Genomic DNA, 17,062 nt, shown 5'->3' on the forward strand with positions numbered 1-17,062 from the left:
CGACGTTTGTGAGGTGGGGAAGAGGATTCTTAGAAACTCCATCTCTAAGAATGTCTCACAGACATTCCCAAACTGTGGGAGTTTGGGAACCTCTGTGTTAGAGAGTCACAAGACGTGGAATCTATAAATTTTTGTTCCTCGAGTGTTTGGGAACCGTTTGTGTGGAGGAGGGAGAAGGCAGAGAACGAACCCAACTCTGAAACGTGAGGAAGACCCGGCTGACTCCACAGAGCTGAAGCCAACCTCAAACTGCATCGTCATCTCAGTCAGATAATAACTTCCTACAGGGAACACTCTGTCCCAAAACCACTCCCTCTGTTTTTACATTTCCAGCTGTGTCAGGATGGCAAGCAGAAAATTTTTTTTTTAAAAACCGCAGGTATGTAAGAACAGAAAACGTTTCAATACTTAGTAAATTAAAGCAAATATCAGAATTTGAGAAATATGTTTTAAGTAGATCTGGGTAGTAATGCACATGGAAGGGAAAAAAGGACTTTGTCTTAATGCTGTTTGGTAGAACTCAAACTAAGACGAAGAGGTTTGATCAAAAGAATTTATTTAATTAAGAAACTGAAGAAAACTTACAGAGTATTTCACAACTACTGCTCATAAAAGTCTTACCTAATAATTGATCAATTACTAAAATATTATTCAGTTGCATGTAATGGCAGACTTATTTGTCAAACTGGGACTTGATCTTATAATTATTTAATAAAGAGTCATTTATGCAAGTCTGCATTTACTCTTAATTATGGCAGAAGCTATGCTGAAGCTAACAGAAGAGTCCTAAAGAAGCTTTGCAGATGAACTATATGTAGTATATATTGTGAAATACATCTTACATCTGAAGAGCTAAGGAGGAGCAGAAATTACATACTCCTAATAACAGGCACGTACAGTGGGGGGCCTGGGGGTGCTTGAGCACCTGCCCTTTTTGCTCCTTGCCCCCAAGTGCCCTTTGGGTCCAAATTTGTTTTTATTTTTTTATTTTTTTACTATTACTATTATTTTTTCCCAAGCCCTCTTCTGACATGTACTAAATTATTAGGGTTTTTTTTGTTTTATTTCAAGAAAAACAACATAATAAGCTCTCCGGTCACCTGTTACCTATGACCTTTTGCCCGTGACGCATGACGTAGCTGCCTCCCGCTCAGTCATTGAGACAAGGTAGCTTACTGCAGAGCTCAACGCGGAGGAGGAAGGAAGGAAAAGTAAGGACAAACTGTTCTTATCTATCGATTCAGTATTTTATTATACAGACATTAGGCTGTTGTTGTTGTCCTATTAGGTAGCTGTTAGCTAACGAGTTTGCTAGCAAAACAAGATAACTAAAGCTTCTTCCCTGTATCGCTAATGATAGCGGTCATTCTTCATTATTGCTGATAGGGCCACATCGACGATCCAAAACCTGTCATCTCCATGATGGATATATGTCCGATTATCTAATTTTCTTTGCTGCATAATGTACATTGCATTTATTCTAGCATTAGGTAAATGTATCTTGAAGGAGAATAGCACCTTCAAAACGGTTTGAATTATAACGATTTTTTTTAAACAAAAAATTTTATTTAAATTTTTTTAATGAAATAACAAATTTTTGTCTTGTGAACTTAAAAAGTTATTTGTAAAACTTAAAACTTTTATTTGCACACATCAGAAATCTTTTGTTGCAATTTTCGGCCCTGCCCACGACGTCTTGTGAGAAGCAAGCAAAACTTTGAATCACGAACAAAAACTTAGAATAGCAAGAAAAGATTTATGTCTCACTTTATGAGACATAAATCTCTGATTTTAATTTTAAAAATGAAGCAAAACTTTTGTTTAAAAATTGTTTCAATTCAAAATGTGTTGATCACAATTGTATTTTATTTAATTGAGGTTAGTTTTTATTTTAATGGAGAATTGTGAAACATATTGAACTCCATAGCAGAGGCCTCCTTTTCTCTGAAATTAATATTGTGCTTTGGACTGAAAAATATTGGTTTAAATACAAGGGTAAAGAATTGGTAGTGTGGTTTAATACAGTGTTCTTATAATAATTCATTATGTTTTGCTTTTTTCTGTTCAAAGATGCCACGTAAAGAAAGACTGCAGAAACAAAAAAGAAAGGAATTGATAGAAGCAGCAAAAGGTAGTGGACTGTTGACCAACTGTGTCAGAACGAGTACCGCAGGTAAGAACAAAAAAAATGTTCTTACCATTATCAACATGTAGTTTTTGGTAGTGAACAATATATTTAATATTACAGGGAATCGGTTGTGTTTTTCTTATGCTAAGATGTACTAAATCTAGGTGTAGAATAATGATTAGTTTGTTTCTTGCTCTCAGATGGACAGAAAGAAAGTGATAGATCAGAGGAGGAGACAAAAATGCAGTCAACAACACAGGAAGACAGGCAAGGAGAGGGACAACAGTCAGAAATAAACACTATGGACGAAAACGCGGAGCAACAAGTCAGAGAGAGGCCATTCACATTCTTACTGGACCTTCCACACCCAAATGACCCAGCACATGTCTTGAAGTTCAACATAAAATATGATGAAGCATTTATCCAAAATTGTGTAAAACAAGGACCATGCCAACCAGAGCTGTCATTTCCTAAAAATAAAGAAGGGAGGTCTTTTCAGAATAAATGGTATAAGAGTAACCCATGGCTGGAGTATTCTCCCAGTTTAAATTCCATGTTTTGTTTTAGCTGTCGTGTTTTTTTGAATGAAGAAAAGTACATGTTCCGCAAATCATGGAAGACAATAGGATTAAACAGATGGAACAAAGCATTACAGAAAATTAAAGAGGACAGTGCATCAGAGTCCCATATGTATGCCATGGTAAAGTGGAACACCTTTCAGAAAAAATCACTGGAGGCATTTTTGGAAACTGGTAACCTTCAATCACAAGCTGCAAAAGACAAAGAAAAGCAGAGGAACAGAGAAATTTTATCTCGGTTGATTTCCATTACAATTTATTTGGCAAGACAGGGCATGTCATTTAGAGGAGATGATGAGACTTCAGGAAGCCTAAATCGAGGCAACTTTTTAGAGCTTGTGGAGTTATTCGGCAAGTATGATAGTGTCATTAAATTGCACCTGGATGGTTTGAAAGAAACACTGGAAAGTAACAAAATACCACTGGTCTCACGACTATCAAACGGAACACAAAATGACATAATAAAAGCATTAGGTATAGCAGTAAGACGTGCAATCAAAACTGAAATAGAAGAAAATGAGCTGTATTCCATTCTTATTGACGAAACCACAGATGTTTCACACATGGAACAAGTGTCATTTGTGGTCAGATACGTGCACAACATGCAGATTAAGGAGTGATTTATTCAGGTGTGCAACATTCAATCCACAAGTGGAGAAGACCTTGAAAATCTGGTTCTGGACGTACTGAAGGAAAACAATCTAAAAATGGATAACATCAGAGGTCAGGGATACGATGGAGCAGCTAACATGAGAGGACACTACAAGGGACTTCAGGCAAGAAATCTCAGGCACAATCCCAAGGCTTTGTATGTCCACTGTCAGGCACACTGTCTTAATTTGGTGTTAGTTGAAAGTGCCAAATCAAATATATGTTTTGTCACATTTTTCAACTTGGTTGAAAAACTTTACGCTTTCATTGGGAACTCATCAAAAAGGCATACTGCATTTATAGAGGTTCAGAAAGAAATGCAACCACATCAGCGTCCAGTTGAACTACAAAAGTTGTCTGACACTCGTTGGGCCTGCTGAGAAAGAGCCCTGAAGTCTCTCAAAAAGATCCTTCCAGCTGTTATGAAGTTCTTGGAGAATATGACTCAGGAAAGCCCCCCTGATCCATCAGCAGGTGACGCAGCAATCCTTTTGAAGAATATCAATTTTGAATTCTTATGTCTGGAAATTACTTGCCCCATTTTCCAAGTAACTGCAGTTGCATCAGATGCATTACAGCAGAAAGATATGGACCTGGCTGCAGCCTACAAAATTGTTGAAGGGGTACTACAGATACTGGAGTGTTGCAGATCAGAAGAAGAATTTGGCGAAATGTATAAGAAAGCCACAGAAAAGGCTGCATCTGTGGGGCTTGACCCCCCTGAAGAAGTCAGTGGACTCAGAAGGAAGAGGAAAGTGCCAGCAAAGTTTACTGCGGTTGGTACAGGTGCTTCTGATAACCATGTTTTCCCTACCTTGAAGGAGTCCTACCGTGCACAGGTATATTATGTTTTTGTAGACTCCATTACACAAGAGCTTCAGAAATGGTTCAAGGGAGGAGATAATGCTACCTGGGAAATATTAAATGCCCTCCACTGCCTTACTGTCCCAGAAAACTGGACCAATGCAACAGTTCCTCCAAAAGCACTTCAAGCTCTACTAAAGATGCTCTGCCAGTTTTATGAAATTGATGACCGAGAAAAATTGAAGACGGAGCTGAAGGTTTTTCACAGATCATATTTGGAGTTTTCGTCTTTCAGTGTGTCATCAATGCTGTCTGTCATCAAAGAAAAATATGCTGATCTGGTTTTTCCCAACATGACTGGACTACTGAAAACATATGCCACCTTACCAGTGTCTACAGCAACCGTTGAGCGTTCCTTCTCAAAACTGAAGCTAGTGAAAACAAAACTACATAGCTTATGCAAGGAGGATAGGTTGTCAGACCTTCTTTTGTTGGCAATTGAGAAAGATGTGCCAATCATTCACAGTGAGGTCGTTGACATTTTTCGAGACATGACCAACAGAAAACTGCTGCTGTGAACAGAAGAGAACAAAATAGCAAACATGCTTAAAAGTTGTAAGTTTGTTTTTAAACAGTTAAATCACCATGAAGGAAAAGAAGATTTTGGATAATAGTCTTAGATTCAGTTTGGGGGAAAAAAGAGCCTGAAATAAATAAGAGACATCAGCCTCCACTCAACACAGAGAAGATGAGACAATGAAGAAAAAGAATAGAAACTGAGATGAAAAAAAGAAAAGGAAAGATTGAAGAAAATGTATATAGGTACTTACAAAATACACTAAGACACAAATTTTGGTAGGCAGTAAGTCTCAGTAGGCTTTTGTCATGGTGACATGCATTAACAATTCAATTTTTGCTATTTTTTTGTCTGCAGTTCCACGTTAAAGTTTGATGCAGCTCTGTTTTCCTGAATGGACCATCTTTATCTCCACTGTAAGTGTAGCAAACACGCAGCTCTTTTTTTATATAGATCACAGTACACTTAAAGGCCCTTGTTTATAATTTTAATAGTGTAATTCTGTAAAGACAATGTGTCTGGTGGTCTAGCTCTGATTTACATATTTTGCTAAATTGCAGGTTTGAATATGGCAATACTTATAACAAAATAAACCTGTAGAAAGAAATTACTAATAAAATATCTAACATATGCATAGTGTTATGCTCTATATATAGATTTTCCATAACTTATATTGTATGTCTCATAATTTCATAATTTATCATTATTTATTAAGCTCTGAAGGCTGTGTGGCTTTGTTAATATTCTTTTCTAGAATGCGGTAAGAGGTGCCCTTTTTTTTTTTGAGCACCTGCCCCTTTAGTGGTCTCTGCACGGCCCTGCCTAATAAAGTCCTTCATCTTTATTCATTGTAGAGAATCTGTCCATGATTTCAGTTTAATTTTCTATGTTCACATTTCAAAGCGCAGCGGTTTTAGATGATGGCAGATGAATCTCGTTTTCTGGCGGGTCGGACTGGCATCAGGTATCGGACTCTCTTCCAGAAGGGCGAGTTATATTTGGAGGCTGCCCGTGAGCCCTTCGGCCACCTGATGGGGGCGCTCTGACGGATCAGGTGCTGGAGGCCTGGAGGAAGGTGTGCATAATCCTGCGGCCCCATCTCTCCGAGCTGAATCAGAATCACGCCCATATCCCTCTGCAGCAGCGCGTGGTGAAGCCCGACCTGGAAATATATGAATCACATTCAGATTTTAAAAAATTATTATTATTATTTAAGAAGTGCTGGAAGCAGAATCAATCAGATCAGAAGCCACTGTCACTACTTCACACTACTTTCTCACTGACACTTTGAATTCTCTAAATAACACAACTGATATGTTTTTAATATAAAGAAATTGTGCTTCAATGTGATCTGCTGCCTTCCCATTAGCATTGTAAACATGTAGATTTAAGTTGAAACAAGAAGAATATGAACTGGATTAATCCCACTCCATGCCCTTTGACCCCCAGACTCTTTTACCTGCCAGTCAAACCCAATGGCTGAGGTTTGGTCTGAGGTGGGATTTTCCATCATCTCAGGTCCTGATCCTGGTGTCAGGATGACCATCAGCCTCCTGCTCTGCTTAATGCAGCTCTCCACCAGCTCCACACGATCTGATGGACCAGAAAAATACTTATTAGTTCAAGTGCATTTCATCCACTGATGAAATGCACTAAATGACTGACCTTCCCCCGGCATGTTGTCTCTTCCCTGGATGAAGAGTCGATATCCACACTTGTCTTCAAGAACCGAGGGCAGAGTCTCAGTGACAAAGTTGAACGGTTGGTTTTCTATTTCCATGTCTAAGCTCTGTGGCTGGTAAACAACGTAGGCATCGTACATCTTCATATCTGGGTCACACAAACAAGATCTTTAAGATTCACATTCAGCAGGAAGTGACTAGCTCTGCTAACTTAAATCACGTGCTGTTTAAAGATTCTGACTATCAGATTGTTTTATTTTCAGACTATTGGTGAAGAGTAATGAGGGACCAATAAAAATGAAATGACATTTTTTGTTTTTCTGCCAGAAGCAGGTTTATGAATACATATTTGCAGCTGTAAAAATAATAGTTAAAAAAAACTAAAAAATAAAGAACAGTAAATTTAAACTTGTGCACCAAATTTTTGCTTTTAAGATGTATTAAAGTTGTTTGTTGTATCATCTAGTTTTAGGCCTGCCTACAATAATCCTAATGCACCATTAACCCCCCGCCCCCTGAAAAATGCAATTTTTATAATAAAACTTAAGAATTTACACTGCATATACATGATAAGCTCACTGATCAGATTAAATAATCTTTAAACATATTTCTCACCAAGCCCTCATATTATAATAAAGATTTTCATTGGTTTACTATATTAATGTCTTAAATGTCGTGTTTTCATTGTAAAATAATTATGATTAGAAGAAATAACACATTCAAAACCTCAGCATGTATCATTAATCTAATGAGTTTCACTAAGTGAATTAAGTTATGGAAGCAAATTAACTTTCCAATAATATTCAAATTTAGTGCATGTATTAGGTCTGTGTAATTTTATCGATTGCACGACATTTATTGATATTTTAAAGTATCGATTTTTCATCTACGAGTATGTATATTCAAAAAACAACGATTTGGTACTGTTTTTTTAGGCTTACATACAATGAATCTTACATTTTTCAGTGACTGGTTCTTCTATTGTAGGATTTTTACATCAGATTCTTCATTCGTTATTTAATGTTCAACTAAACCAGGAAAATGTCTAAAGTTTGCCCTCAGCAGTTTCTCTCTGGTACAACAAAGGCTAGTGAAAAAAATAGTATTTGTTGTATGAACATTAATATCCAGCCAGAGATGATAAAGTGGAGCGATGATTACTGTTTGAGGAAAATGCCCTTCTGCCAAAAAATAAAATAATAATAATACAGCAGTTTATGGCTCTGTGGAGCAAATGGTTGACTCAGCATTGATCTCTAAACACTGCTTAAAGTATAGCAGACTTACTTTAATATCAGAAAAGCTGAAATGAATGCATTTTTACCAAAAAAGTCAAAATAAGGTGCCTGCACACACACAGTGTATGTGATGAGGTGAAGAAAGTTTCTTGATGAGAGCTGACTTAAGTGTCAAACCATAGAGTCAAAACAATTCATTCTCCTGATTGGTTAAAGCACTGCTGCATAGCTTAAATTGAGCTCATTTGTTTGGAGTAATCTCCTTTGATTGATATCAACCTCCTGATTTCATCTTTTCAAAGAAAACCTTGAATTTATCGTACCTTCATTGCATCTTTCTGAAGGGAAGCAGGTCCTGAACAACAGAGCGAGGTCAATGGCAAAATATTTCACCAGTACAGCGACGATCACAACAATCACAAACACACACCCTCTAAATATACTGAAGGGAATGATGGACTCTGGAAGACAAGCATAAATAAGGCTTCAGTGAGTTTCATGACAAAACCAGAAAAACAACAACAATTAAAGCTGCATGCAGTCTGGAACGGCCCTCAGCTCAGCGCCGCTCTGGCCTCCTGGCGACCGCAGGTCCTCTGGCGATGCCGCCCGTATGAAGTTAAATATTTTTCACAATTATTCAATCAAAAAAAAAAATCATGTCAAAACCTTAAAACTTTTTTGTTTAAGTGCTTTTCTAACAAATGTAAATGATATCCAAGTCATTGATAAAAATGTAAAAGAAAATAGCATGTGCATAGTTTGGTTTAGCAGAACCAAAGCACAGACAGACAGTAAAGTGGTAAGATTTAAAATACAAAACAAAACAAAAGAAAAAAAACACAAACACACACGTTTGTGTGCCTATCTTTGTGGGGACCTTCCATTGACTTCCATTCATTTCTACAGCCTAAACCAGGGGTGTCCAAAGTTGGTCCTCAAGGACCGGCATCCTGCATGTTTTAGTTTTCTCCCTGATGGTAGTAACAACCTTTTCAGCTTGTCAATGTTCTTCTTAGGCCTTCTAATGAGCCATCATTTGATGCAGGTGTGTTAAACCAGGGAGAGAACTAAAACATGGAGGATGCCGGCCCTCGAGGACCGACTTTGGGCACCACTGGCCTAAACCTTACCCTTAACCTAACCCTAACCAAAACTTAATTCACACCTTAGTCCTAAATTTGATCCCTGACCCAAAAACAACATCTCCCCTGTGGGGACCAGGCTTCGGTCCCCACAAGGAGCGGTGGGTCCCCACAACGTAGTATGTGTCAGGAAAATGGTCCCCACAAGATATTATAAACAAACACGCGCGCACACACACACACACACACACACACACACGGTCAATGAAGAAAGAAAAACAGAAATTACATCTATGTGTGGCATGCGGACAAACATGAAACATTCATGGAACTGAGGAATCCAGCAGGCAATGGTGGAGAATCAGAGGCTCAAACAACAGTAAAACAGTGAGCAATGAGAATGTGCTCCGTAAACGTACATATCCAACCTTTTATTTATTACCCCATGTAAATAAACACATTTTTAAAATTAAATTGAAAAATATAGTCACTGCAGTGTATTAAGAGCATTGAACTTGACTACAGGAAGCAGAACAAAAAAATATTAAACTGAACTAATTTTTGTTCAGTTGTTAGCAAAAAAATAAAAAATAAAAAATCAAACAAAAACCAACTCAAACCGCCATGGATATGACAGCAAGCTAATTGCTGATTCTGCATAAATGGCTTTTATATTCATGTTTTATTGGTGTGTTGGTGATAGCTCAGTATCACCACAAACATTAAGGATCATTCATTTTCTGCAGCCCTGATACCTTAGGCCAGAAGTTGAAAAGTTTAGGGGAACACCAACACTAACCTCTTTGCTTCAGAGTTAAAGTTACAGAGTTTCCTGAATAAAATCCTGAGCCGCGACACATAAACTCCTTCTGGAAATCTTTTGCTGAAACCCTTTGGATGGTCAGGATTGCTGTGGAGAAGGTTCTCTTTGAAGGAACCACAATGTCTCTAAGGAATAAAATTATGCTTCATTAAAAGTTGTACAAACATCAGTGGTGTATAAATGCTTACTGAGTATTGATTTAATTACTAGGACATCAATTTAAATGTCAGTTTCCTTAATGGATATTTAATTAACTTTCCTCCATTTTTCTAATACATTATTATAAAATACTCTAATGGTACATTGACTCCCCTCAGAAAAAGATTACAATTCAGAATTTTCATCTAAATTAACCTCAGCATAGTTAACATAATGATGTTCAGATTTACAATGTGCTGTTCTCGGTGTATCCATCCATCTGCTTCGCTGGTTTTCCATTAATCCACCATGTGGCCTTACAGTCCCGTTCTGCATTAATCCCACAGTAAACAGTGCAGTTCAGCTTCATGCTGGAGCCTGTTGAACACATGATGGTTTGTTACGTTAACATATAGTTTCCATTCACTGTGTGTGTGTGTGTGTGTGTGTGTGTGTGTGTGTGTGTGTGTGTGTGTGTGTGTGTGTGTGTGTGTGTGTGTGTGTGTGTGAGAGAGAGAGCACTGTTGCCTTGCAGAAAGAAGGTCGTGGGTTCGATTCCCAGCCCGAGGTCTTTGCATGTTCTCCCTGTGCATGCATGGGTTCTCTCTGGGTACTCCGGCTTCCTCCCACAGTCCAAAAAGTTAAGTGGTCTCTCTAAATTCTCTCTAGGTGTGAGTGTGTGTGCATGGTTGTTTGTCCTGTGTGTCTCTTTGTTGCCCTGCGACAGACTGGCGACCTGTCCAAGGTGACCCCGCCTCTCGCCTGAAACGTTTGCTGGAGATGGACACCAGCAGACCTCCTGACCCCACTAAGGGACAAGGGTGTTAGAAAATGGATGGATGTGTGTGTGTTTTATAACAATGTTTCATTTCTACTGAAACTTTAATCAGTAAAAACATTTGAGTTTGACTTTATTGTACATGGTGTAATAAAAGAATAAACAAACTCATATACAAACAAAATAATTTTAAAACAAAAGCAAACAAAGCAAAAGTGTAGAAATAATACAAATATCTCTCTGTGTTATGTGTCCATAACTTCAGATGGTAAAAGGTTAAAGGTAACATATTGTTTTATGAACCCTATTTAATTCAATAAAATATTCACCTGAAGCAACAGCTACACTAAAACTAAAGTTGTGTGGAAAAAAAAAATACCAGACGCCATTAAATGTTGCATGTTTGGTGCCAACAAAATTGTGTTAATTTTTATTATTTTGTAATTTATGCTAATATGTGCTACTAGATGGATAATGACTATTTGAACATGGCGGCACAAAATAAACTTCTGTTAGCAACACAAGAAATGAGAAAATCCATCCTAAGTATTTATTTAATCAGTGAATTTTCACAGCTTGCCTGTGATTTTAGGAAAAAAAGTTACAACATAATTATGCCCTGTTATGGTTTAAAGCAAAGCATCAGACCAGAACTCACCAGGAGTTTAAGGGAGGGATTGATAGCCTTTCTAAGGTTTTAAGCTGTTTTCTTACCTTCATCAGCCAACTGCTCCTTGCTGGTTGGAGAGACAATTGTTGCATTTCGAAAGATGGCTGTTTCTACAAGGGAGCAGATTTGAAACGTTTTCACTGTGTTGTGCTTCGTTAGGCACTGCAGAGCGTTGCATTAAGAACAAAAACTATACATATGAACTGAAATCAACTAAAGTGAGAATCTAATACCAGTTTGATGAAACAAATGTGACAAAGAAGCAAAAACAGAATAAATCAGTGGGGGGAGCAAATACTTTTTCACTTCACTTTATAATTATTAGGACAAAGCACATGCCTGTCTGCATCTGAACAGCCAACAGTCTAAAAAGACTCACTTAAAACAAAAAGTCTCCTGGATCCAGAAGAGTTGTACAGCTTGTGGTTGTGAGTCCAGGTACATATGCAGGTGTAGATGTCCTCATCGTCTTTTGTTGCATTATTTACCCACAGGCTTTCTCTGTGTTCACCAGGAATCAGATTCTTTCCCTGCAATAAAAACAAGACAGACGTTAGAAATGATGGAACAGAATTAAATCTTTTAATGTCTTAGAAACAGACCACGTTTGCGATGTGTTTTCACAAAATAAAGTAATCAGAGATTCCCTTACCTTGAACCATGTGAAGTTCCCATTGAATGTTTTGCATGTGTCTTTAACAGGCTGTGGACAAGGAATGTTTATGTTCTGGTCAGAGTTTCGGATAGCTCTATAGGTCAGATTCTCTCGGCTTGTTTCACTGAAGACCTCGATCTTCAGATGATAGTAGAAACATTTACCTGATGGCTCAATGTGCCTGTGGAGAAAGAAACATTCACAGATTAGCTGATCTCAAACATCAAAGAAGAAAAAGGATCTTGTAGCCTAGAAATACAACAGAGTTAAAATACAAAGCTACATTAATAAATCTTCTAAAGGTCATGAATGTCCTCAGATCTGTTGCTGTGACTAAAAACTGATAATTTAAGAGGAAACGTGCAGAATACACTGCAACACACTACATATCCACAGGCCAATAGTTGGTACCAAGGTATATTAACTCTTTATAAAAGCTTTGGTTTCAAACTAATAACATTTTTCTTTGCATAAGATAAAAACCCAGAGAGTATCCCGTAGCAACCAGATATTTATGTGGTTGTTTGGTGACTCCCAGTCGGCTGGCTGGTGCACCGTCCCCTCACTCACAAGAACACCAGAATCTCTGGTGGCTTAACACACCTCACTAATCTGTCAGCCATGATCAGCTTGTGGACTCTAACAGCGTTAGACCATAAAATCATTATGACAGCAAAATATTTCACTTTGTGGTCGACTAATATAACGTTACTTTAACAGATAATACAATCTCTGAAACTGGATGTTTCTGCACTAAAACCATCACTTCCTCCTTTGAGGCAGAGGAGGAAGAACGTTTTTCGCTTGAGTTGTTTTTTTCTTTTTTTATCAGTCTATCAGCAGACGAACGCATTGCAATGTCACTTTATGTCACTCTTTTTTGTTTTGGATGGAAAGCATTATTGTAAAAACTGTAATTGATGTGTTGGTGTTGCGAGGAAGACGGGAACTACAGTTTCCCTGAGGGTAAAATCCCAAACGGATTAACTGACTGACTGACTGACTGTCTGTCTGTCTGTCTGTCTGTCTGTCTGTCTCAATAGTAGCCACACAGGCACACAAACTAGAAGGAAACAAACGCACCCAGGCGACAGTACTTTTTTGTTTCACGCTTGAGCAGAAAATGTTACGCAAGCGAGCAGAGATGTTTGCAAGTGGAGGTTTGATAAAAGCAGAGACAGGTTTTGAGTGTGAGGAGGAAGGTTTGAGAAACCACAGTGAATATTTGCAGAAGTTTTGAGTACAAGCATTGCAGGTTTTGAGACGAAAGACATGAAGTTCTGCATTCAAAATTAAAATGTGTGGTACCAAATTATGGCAGAAAAATTCCCGTATAGACTTAATGTTTAACAAAATCCATTAATTTCCTCATATTTAAAACTCATGTAGCACACATTTTTCAATATACTAGCAAACATAACAAATATTCTTACCTGGCAAAATAATAACCAGCATCATCAGCGCTGATGTTTAAGAATAACAGCGTTCCTCCATGGTAATATATCCTGTGTGTCTCGTCTGTGGTGATTTTCATAATCTTGGTGATTTTCATAATCTTGGTGATATTCACAAGCTCAGTAATATTCACAAGCTCAGTAATATTCACAATCTTGGTAATATTCACAAGCTCAGTAATAAACTTAATCTTAGACTCATTTCTGTACCACGTAATATTTTCATCAGGTATGTTGGGGTCATCCATATCGAAGGGCACATAATAAAATGCTTCGCCTTCAATAACTTTATATTTATCCTGGTCCAGGTGAAAGCAGGAAGAATCTGATGCTTCTGAAAATGAGGGAAAAGAAGAATGTTGAAGATACGGTTATTGGAAATGGATGTGTCAAAACTGCAAATTTCGGTTTGCATTTTCTTTCGTAACTGTTCAAAAGCCTTTGATTTTGAAAATGTTAAACTTTAAGAAGCAAAGTTGAACAACTGAAACATGCTTTGAAATATTCTTTCTACGGTTTTTTTAATCACGTAAATGACACATAAAATCAGTCTGTGTATGTCAGTTTGCACGTTACTTGTAAATCAGTGGCAGAAATTCAGCTGCAGAGCTCCACCCTGCTCTAATATCTGATAAGCACTTTTTCACGACTTCTTCCTCCTGAAGCAACACACCGGGGAGCAGTTTCAACTCACTACAATAGCGAGGATCTTCATCCGAGCTGTCCTGACAGTCATCTTCACCGTCACACTTCCACAGCAGCGGTATACAGTGACCTGTGCGACACTGGAAGTTGCTCGGTCCACACGTTTGGCGGCCCATAGGGACAAACAAAAAAAGAAGTAAATGCAAGAAGCAGGTTAAACAACTTTCTCACAGATGCCATCCTGAAAGTGGAGCCTCCTCTGTGTCACAGGCTGGATTATGGGTTCATGTCTATTGAATTTTCTAGATGCAACTTTATAAACATTCTACATTTTGAATCACTTATCCAGTAGTTACTATATATTGCAGTAGTTTGTGGTCATTTGCCAACTTCTGCCGTTGGCTTCATCTGACCAGTCTCTGCAGTCATTGTCGCTGTTGCAGCACCGGACATTGTCACCAGACATTTTTTCTAACTTCTTAAATCTCTAAAAGTATTCGTTTGGCTTTTGGCAACTAATTGAAGTTAAAATTTTAATAATAGGGTGTCTTCTCTAAGTAATACCCATTTCATGTATTGTGTGTGAATGGTCACATGACCAGACTATGAGGGGCCGTTTAGGACAAAATTTACTTTTGTCTCTCACACACTACCACAAACTCACGCATACTCAAAAAAATAGCCACGCACACTCCAAAAAATTACGTCTTGTCTCTCACACACTACCACAAACTCACTCTCACATTCACTACTACCAGCTCGCGCACATACACTACTACAACCTCGCGCACATACACTGCTACCAGCTCGCGCACATACACTGCTACCAGCTCCCTCACATTCACTACTACCAGCTCGCACATTCACAAACGTTTATCTCTCACATACACAAGACTAAAGTTGAACACACACACAGTACGAAGATTCGTTTTATGTATGTGTGAGAGCGAGACTCGTTTTTTGAATGTGAGAGCGCGAACCTTTTTTTGAATGTGTGAGAATTGTCACGGAAGAGGCGGGGCATAATTTTTTGATCAAACTGCGCATGCGTAGATCCTAAACTATAAGTTTCGATTGTTGACTCACTGTATGTTCTATTACTTAGTATATTTGTGCTTTTAAATATATAAATAGAACTTTTAACTTACTTGTAGCTTAAATGTGCTATAGAAATAAATAAATCTGATTGATTAAAAATAGCAAAATGGCTGTAGTACAATCTGTCCACTGGGTGCCAGCATTACAGGAATTATTAAGAGGTCTTATGAGAAATTCTGTTCCCCGTGAAAATCTGTTCCCCCTGTGACGGGAGCGCGCATTGCAGCCAGAGACGCGGACCGGTCAATCTGACCATTTTCACGGCGCTTCTGATCGATTTCTCGGTAAAAACTACTCATATGATCATGTCAATGTGTAACAATGAGTTTAATCGGCAGCTATCAAAATAAAAATACATAAAAAATACATAAATAAAAGTCAGTCAACAAACACAGGTTTCCAACACGCAGTGTGTATTTGTCACACAGTGGAAATTTGTTTTTACTTTTTAAGTGTGGTTTTTATTGAGTGTTATCGCTGCATGTTTTGTTTCAACTCACCACAATAACGAGGATCTTCATCCGAGCTGTCCTGACAGTCATTATCACCGTCACACATCCAGCGCAGCGGTATACAGCGATTTGTGTCACACTGGAACCTGCTCTGTTCACATGTAGGGTGGCCCCCTAGGGACAAAAAAAAAAAAAAAAAAAAAAAAAAGAAGCAAGTGCAGGAAGAGGCAGGTTAAACAAGTTTGTCACACAGATGCCATCCTCAAGGTGGATATTTAATCCATTCATCCATATTTTAATAATAAGAAGAGTGAATGTAAACATGGCAACAATTGTTGCCGCTAGCATAATACATAGACAGCGCTATGCTGTCTCAGTGGTTTGCCTGTTTATTCTATATACCTCTGGTGTGCATGTTTACATGATGAACTGTCTCTCATCATAAGCCATAAACTCTGCAGTCACGTCACAAAGCTGATGATACTTCTTACATCTTGCATCCCATTCCTCTAAATGATGAAGAGTAATGACTTTTTTCTCTTGTCTATGTTCTTTATGCACGCACTACCTGATATCCCATCAGATGTGGACATCACCATGACGATGGACAGGAGAAGCCTGGAGACGTCCATTAGCTGAAAGAGACAAAGTTCATTCTCAAACTGTTCAGATCTTCAAATTCCTATCTGGTTCTCACACATGTGGCTTAAATAACCTTATTTTTCCTCCGTCTCATAGTAGATTCTTTGACTACAGGGGCTCTGGAAAGTTCATCAGTAAGCTGTCTCAGCAGACGATTACGATCTGTGCAGTTACAAAATCATTTCCCGAAGAACGTTATCAGAAATCATGTTTCACAAACGAGAGAACTGCAAAAACATCGTCCTGTTTTTTTTTGTTGTTTTTTTGTTTGTTTTTTGCAGCTGTCAATGCAATAAACCAGAAACTGTTAATAAAAACTCATCAGACATTTTATGGAGTTTTATTGCAGTGCTACTACAGTAATCTTATTAGAGTAGTGTGACGTCACAGTCAATTTTAGATGTTGGGTGCTGTTTCTCATGTTGTTTAAGTTTGTGACAGTGGTTCAAATTTACAACAGCTATTTTGAAAAAGATACAAGGTGATGTAACATATCACTGAATTAACTAATGAGGTCCTGTTCACTTCCTTTGCGAAATAGTTGCTGCTTACCTTGCCATTAAAGAAGCATAAAGTTTTATTTGCTCTTCAGTAATAATTTTAAAACTTTTACTTATTAAGTATACCGTTTGGGGAGTTTAGTTTCCCGCTCTAACAGCACAATTTGTACAAGAGCGTAAGAAGATTTCATGTAAGTTCCTGCTTACCTCGACCGCCCTCGTTGATTGACTTCTGAGAAAAGTGTGCTGTTCGCTCGCGCTCGGATCTTTATCCATCGTGTTAACGGTTAAAAAAAAAAAAACCACGAAGTAACGGAAATGAACGCGCATGCGCATTCACGCTCACGAATCGCCGTAGGAGAACAGGGTTCACGGTTCACTCCATCTTTGTATGGCTCTTTTTTATTTACACAAATATGTACAACAAATTACAAGAACATAAGCAATTAGTGAAGATCGACGAA

At 38.1% G+C, this 17,062-nt stretch overlaps 2 protein-coding genes across 2 annotated transcripts; one reads left to right on the forward strand and one right to left on the reverse strand.

Moving 5' to 3' along the window:
• Positions 1-2,051: 2,051 nt before the first annotated feature.
• On the forward strand, positions 2,052-4,739 carry LOC148160448 (uncharacterized). Its single transcript, XM_088003877.1, has 3 exons — positions 2,052-2,173; positions 2,329-2,716; positions 4,307-4,739. Exons 1-3 carry the CDS (start codon positions 2,071-2,073, stop codon positions 4,737-4,739), a joined length of 924 nt encoding a protein of 307 aa, XP_087860003.1. The 5' UTR covers positions 2,052-2,070.
• Positions 4,740-5,211: 472 nt separating this feature from the next.
• LOC148160449 (interleukin-1 receptor-like 1) lies at positions 5,212-16,325 on the reverse strand. The gene is made up of 11 exons (XM_088011096.1): positions 16,025-16,325; positions 13,241-13,595; positions 11,805-11,988; positions 11,532-11,682; positions 11,197-11,262; positions 9,956-10,082; positions 9,543-9,691; positions 7,982-8,119; positions 6,404-6,568; positions 6,198-6,331; positions 5,212-5,900 (listed from the first exon to the last, which is right to left on the reverse strand). Exons 1-11 carry the CDS (start codon positions 16,086-16,088, stop codon positions 5,652-5,654), a joined length of 1,782 nt encoding a protein of 593 aa, XP_087867222.1. The 5' UTR covers positions 16,089-16,325; the 3' UTR covers positions 5,212-5,651.
• Positions 16,326-17,062: the final 737 nt, after the last annotated feature.

The sequence above is a fragment of the Poecilia mexicana genome, unplaced genomic scaffold (assembly GCF_051168715.1).
Source record: "Poecilia mexicana isolate PSO_F unplaced genomic scaffold, ASM5116871v1 scaffold_2, whole genome shotgun sequence".
Lineage (NCBI taxonomy): Eukaryota > Metazoa > Chordata > Actinopteri > Cyprinodontiformes > Poeciliidae > Poecilia > Poecilia mexicana.

Excerpts from the sequence above, each read along its gene's own strand:
- LOC148160448 (XM_088003877.1), top strand. The coding sequence starts at position 2,071 with ATGCCACGTAAAGAAAGACTGCAGAAACAAAAAAGAAAGGAATTGATA. Across the intron at positions 2,174-2,328 it reads TGTCAGAACGAGTACCGCAG|ATGGACAGAAAGAAAGTGAT; the intron begins GTAAGAACAAAA and ends TCTTGCTCTCAG. Across the intron at positions 2,717-4,306 it reads TGTCGTGTTTTTTTGAATGA|AGAAAACTGGACCAATGCAA; the intron begins AGAAAAGTACAT and ends CCTTACTGTCCC.
- LOC148160449 (XM_088011096.1), bottom strand. The coding sequence starts at position 16,088 with ATGGACGTCTCCAGGCTTCTCCTGTCCATCGTCATGGTGATGTCCACA. Across the intron at positions 9,692-9,955 it reads TACACCGAGAACAGCACATT|AGACATTGTGGTTCCTTCAA; the intron begins GTAAATCTGAAC and ends TTTATTCCTTAG. Across the intron at positions 8,120-9,542 it reads TTTAACTCTGAAGCAAAGAG|AGTCCATCATTCCCTTCAGT; the intron begins GTTAGTGTTGGT and ends CTTGTCTTCCAG.